The sequence below is a fragment of the Marmota marmota genome, unplaced genomic scaffold (assembly GCF_001458135.2).
Source record: "Marmota marmota marmota unplaced genomic scaffold, marMar, whole genome shotgun sequence".
Classification (NCBI taxonomy): Eukaryota; Metazoa; Chordata; class Mammalia; order Rodentia; family Sciuridae; genus Marmota; species Marmota marmota.
The window spans coordinates 3594410-3598430 of NW_025999927.1; the positions used below are offsets into that span (position 1 = coordinate 3594410).

The following is a 4021-nucleotide window of genomic DNA, read 5'->3' on the forward strand; positions in this document are numbered from 1 at the left end:
GTTTTTCTTGTCATTTTTGGAAAAACTACAGGATGCAAAGACCAAAAAGACAACAAAGGATTAGATGGTAAGTGATTAGCAAATGAAACATTAGATTTACACATGATTATTGCCCAAGTATTTAACTCATTAGCTAACTCAGCAATTTGATCCATAGTATATGGAATAATAATTTTATTGGGAGAAATTCCAAACACTCCCTTTGCTGCTTTTATTCCTTTGAGTATTAATTGTCCTACAGCCTCAGGATACCTAGTAAGAATAGCGTTAGAAGAATAAGATAAATGTATCCACAATAATGGACCTTCTTGCCAAAATACTCCAGTAGGAATATTTTTTGTTGGTAGTATAATAAATAATAAAGGCAAACTTATATCAATTCTATCCAAATGCATATTTTCCATATATGCTTCAATAATTTTTAATGCCTTTCTTGCTTCAGGCGTTAACATGTGGGGTGAATTTGGATCTGATGTACCTTTTAGGATATCAAATAAAGGTCCCAACTCTCCTGTTGGTATGCCTAGATAAGGCCTTATCCAATTTATGTCTCCTAATAACTTTTGTAAGTCGTTAAGTGATTTGAGTTGATCTACTCTCCATGTTTCCATGGTCTAATGGCCTCCTTGCACCATCTGTTTGCTTGCTCAAAGGCTAGCTGTTTAATTAATGGCATTGCTTGCTCTGTATCCCCAAAAACTCTGGTAGCTCTTTGAATAAGCCTACCTACAAATTCAGCGTAAGGTTCATTAGCTCCCTGTATTACCTTAGATAATTGACCTTGTAAATCTCCATGTCCTTGCAAAGTCTTCCATGCCCTAACTGCGTCTGCAGCAATTTGTGCATATATAGCAGGATCATATTCAATTTGTTGCCGTTGACCCTCATAAGGTCCTTTTCCTAACAACATACCTAGATTTCTTTGAGGGTAACCGGCTGCTGCATTTCGCCTAGCCGTCTCCATGCAAAATTCCTTATTGGCAACCTTCCATAACAAATATTGTCCTCCATTTAGCACAGATTTACACATGCTAGCCCAATCTGCTGGCGTCATGTCCAAGTTGGTAATGGATTCGACCATGCTTACAGTGAAGGGTGCTTGAAGACCATAGGTTGTTACAGCCTCCTTTAACTGCTTTACTGTTTTGAAATCTAAAGCACAGTGAATTCGCTGCCCTCCTGCCTGCTCAAGTACATGGCATGCTAATGTTTGAGGTACTATCTCAGGATCCCATCTATCAACTACGTGGTTGGGGGCCACTCAGCTGTCTCCATAGGTGGAGCTGTTGGTTGAATTACACCCTCTGGTGATAGAACGGTGTTAGTAGCAGCCTCCTGTTGTAGCTTTTTCCCTAATAGCTGTTTCTCCTCTAAGCTTTCTTCCTTTAAATTTTCTTCCTCTATCTGACTAGCTCGAGAGACCTTCTCTTTTACTTGATCTACAATGTCTTTCTCCATGGTCTGAACCTCTAACAATTCACTTAACACTCTTTCGGTTTGTTTTTTACTAATTTCTAATCTACTATAAAGATAACGCAATCCAATAAGATAACACAAAACAAAACCGAAACAGAATGAAACAAAAACGGAACAAAAAATCGTTGTATCAATTTTCCTATTTTCTTGACATGTGCATTTGTGGTCTATTTCTATCTCTTCCTCAGGGGCGAACAACTTCAAACCTTGAGCCAACCATTTTTCCCAGTTTGCCTGAGAATGTTCTAGGGATAGGCAGCTTGAAACAAAAGCAAAACCAATCAAAACAAGAACACATTGTTTTCTGAAATGGTCACCCATTCTCTCGCCTTCCCTTATGGGCGAGCAATTTCACTTACCCCGGAGCTTCAGGCGTTCCCTGAACGGGCCAACAAATGCCGCAGTCTGGCTGGGCAGAAATCACGAGCCACTGAAGCAGGAACAAACTTTATTTCTGAACTCTACCAGCACACTTCACACGCGCTCCTGGGAAATCTGCCGACTGCCACGCGGCTCCTCCAGGAACCAGCAACCAGAAATATCCCCTCCGGAAATCCCTCCTCCTGCACTTCCCCAACCAATGGGAACTCTCCGGGAATCCCCACGAGAACTCCAAAGTAGCGCGAGAACTCCAAAGTAGTGGCCGAGGCGGATAGTAATGCCTCGCCTGTCAACCAATACTGTTGGCAAAATGCCAGGGGCCATACTGACTCAGCTGTGGCTCTTAGCAGATGTCCAAAATCCCTGAACATTGTCGAGCCTCCTGAAACACGACATTCTTATACAGCGGGCGACGGACATCAACGGGACAGTTCTGTATTACTTCATCAACAACATCCGAGTCAACAACATCTGAGATGGACTCCATGAAGTCTGGGTTGGCAAACTCTGGGTGAAAGAATATTTCAGGTCCCAGGAACCTCTCATACCCAACAACTATAACAAACTTCTTCTGGTTGATTGCGTTGATACCCGTTGTATTGTTTGATCCACTTCCGGGAATCCACATCATACTTAGCAAACTCCTTGACTATATCAGGGCAAATGTAACAGTATTTCTCCTTAATGGCTTTTGCTGTCTCCAGTGACTGCTCAGGAGGGATTCCCACCTCCCGCTCCCTTAGCAGCTGTTGAAAGAAATAAGTAATATCTCTACCTGCAATCGGGACGTGCTTGATGCAGCTTCCAATGACATATCCTTCTGCCACTGGGATAACATGGGTGACTCCGTCTCCACTGTCAATGACAATCCCTGTCAGGGTCCGCTTGCCAACCTGTCGAGATGTCCAAGAGGCTGCTAATGCCAGCACTGCCTGAACTGCAATGTAGAGTCCTGGTACATTAAATGATTCAAACCTAATTTCTGCAAGATATTCTCTATTTTCTGGTGTATTCAGTGGAGGTTCTGTCATTAAAAAATAATGGTCCTCAGGTTCAGCTCTAAGGTATTTAAAAACCACTTGTTCCATGAACCTTTCCATAAGATCCCAGTCTTCAATGATTCCATGTCGAATTGGCCACTTTGTAGCATAGGTAGGCTTATGGATGGCTTCATCTCCTATGAAAAAGTCAAGGTCATCAACGCCCCTCAACACTCTCCTTTGGGCTTGGTCAACCACCTTTGCTGACTCTCTGATGGCAATACCCGGTGCCACAGTCTACCATGCAGGGAGGCAGGGAACCCGCCATGCTAGGCGCGGCGCTTAGGCCCACCAGCCGCTGAGAGCGACAGGCCGCTGTTCGCCTGGCCGCCCGCCCGCCCGGCACGCCACTTCTCCTTATTCATATTTCTTACATGCTGAAAGTAAGGCTTAAAGAAATAAAATGCCTAAGGCAAAGTAACTAGCTAAGAAGCTGAGCCACTGTACTGTATTATCTATCATAAGAGTAATGAGGTAAATATAATAACACATCCTGAAACACATTCTTTCACTTCTTTTTTTTTTTTTTTTAACTTTTTTTGGTAGTTGTGGATGGACAGAATGCCTTTATTTTATTTGTTTATTCTTATGTGGTGCTGAGGATTGAACCCAGCACCCCATGCATGCTAGGCAAGAGCTCTGCCACTGAGCCCCAGCCACCTCTTTTACTTCTAATTCTAATACACTTCTGATGAAGTCTGACAACTAAAAACGGTACTTGAATCTACCACCTCCATGAAAATAAGGAATAGGTATTTTAATTTTTAACAAGTAAAAATTTGAATATAATACCAAAAGTACTATCAAACTCAAATCATCCACAAATCTACATTCTAGGCACACAGTACCAAATACTTCACATATGAAAAACAAAATTTGAGAGCAAGAATTTACAACTCAGGGCACAAGAAACTTTATAAAATTCATTTTATTCTGATGCACACATTAAAATAAGTGTCAATTGAATACTTACTTCCTGTTTTTAGAGAACTGTAGGGCCCATGCTAGAAATAAGCCCAAATGTGTAATGACAGGACAGAGAAGGATCAGAAACAGGAAAGATATCCCAGAATCACAGAATCCTGTCATGCCACAAGAATCAAATCTCTGGTTACAACTCGATC

At 41.9% G+C, this 4021-nt stretch overlaps 1 protein-coding gene across 4 annotated transcripts in view; it reads right to left on the bottom strand.

Moving 5' to 3' along the window:
* The window catches only part of Arid4b (AT-rich interaction domain 4B), a 123122-nt gene extending 120304 nt beyond the window's left edge, over positions 1–2818 (bottom strand). For all 4 annotated transcript variants that reach the window (XR_007346515.1, XM_048800386.1, XM_048800385.1 and 1 more), the window contains exon 1: positions 2633–2818. Coding sequence is in view for 3 of the 4 variants with exons in the window: in XM_048800386.1 (XP_048656343.1) it covers positions 2633–2695 (63 nt within the window). In the remaining variant the exon portion in view is untranslated. The remainder of the gene's footprint in view (positions 1–2632) is intronic.
* Positions 2819–4021: the final 1203 nt, after the last annotated feature.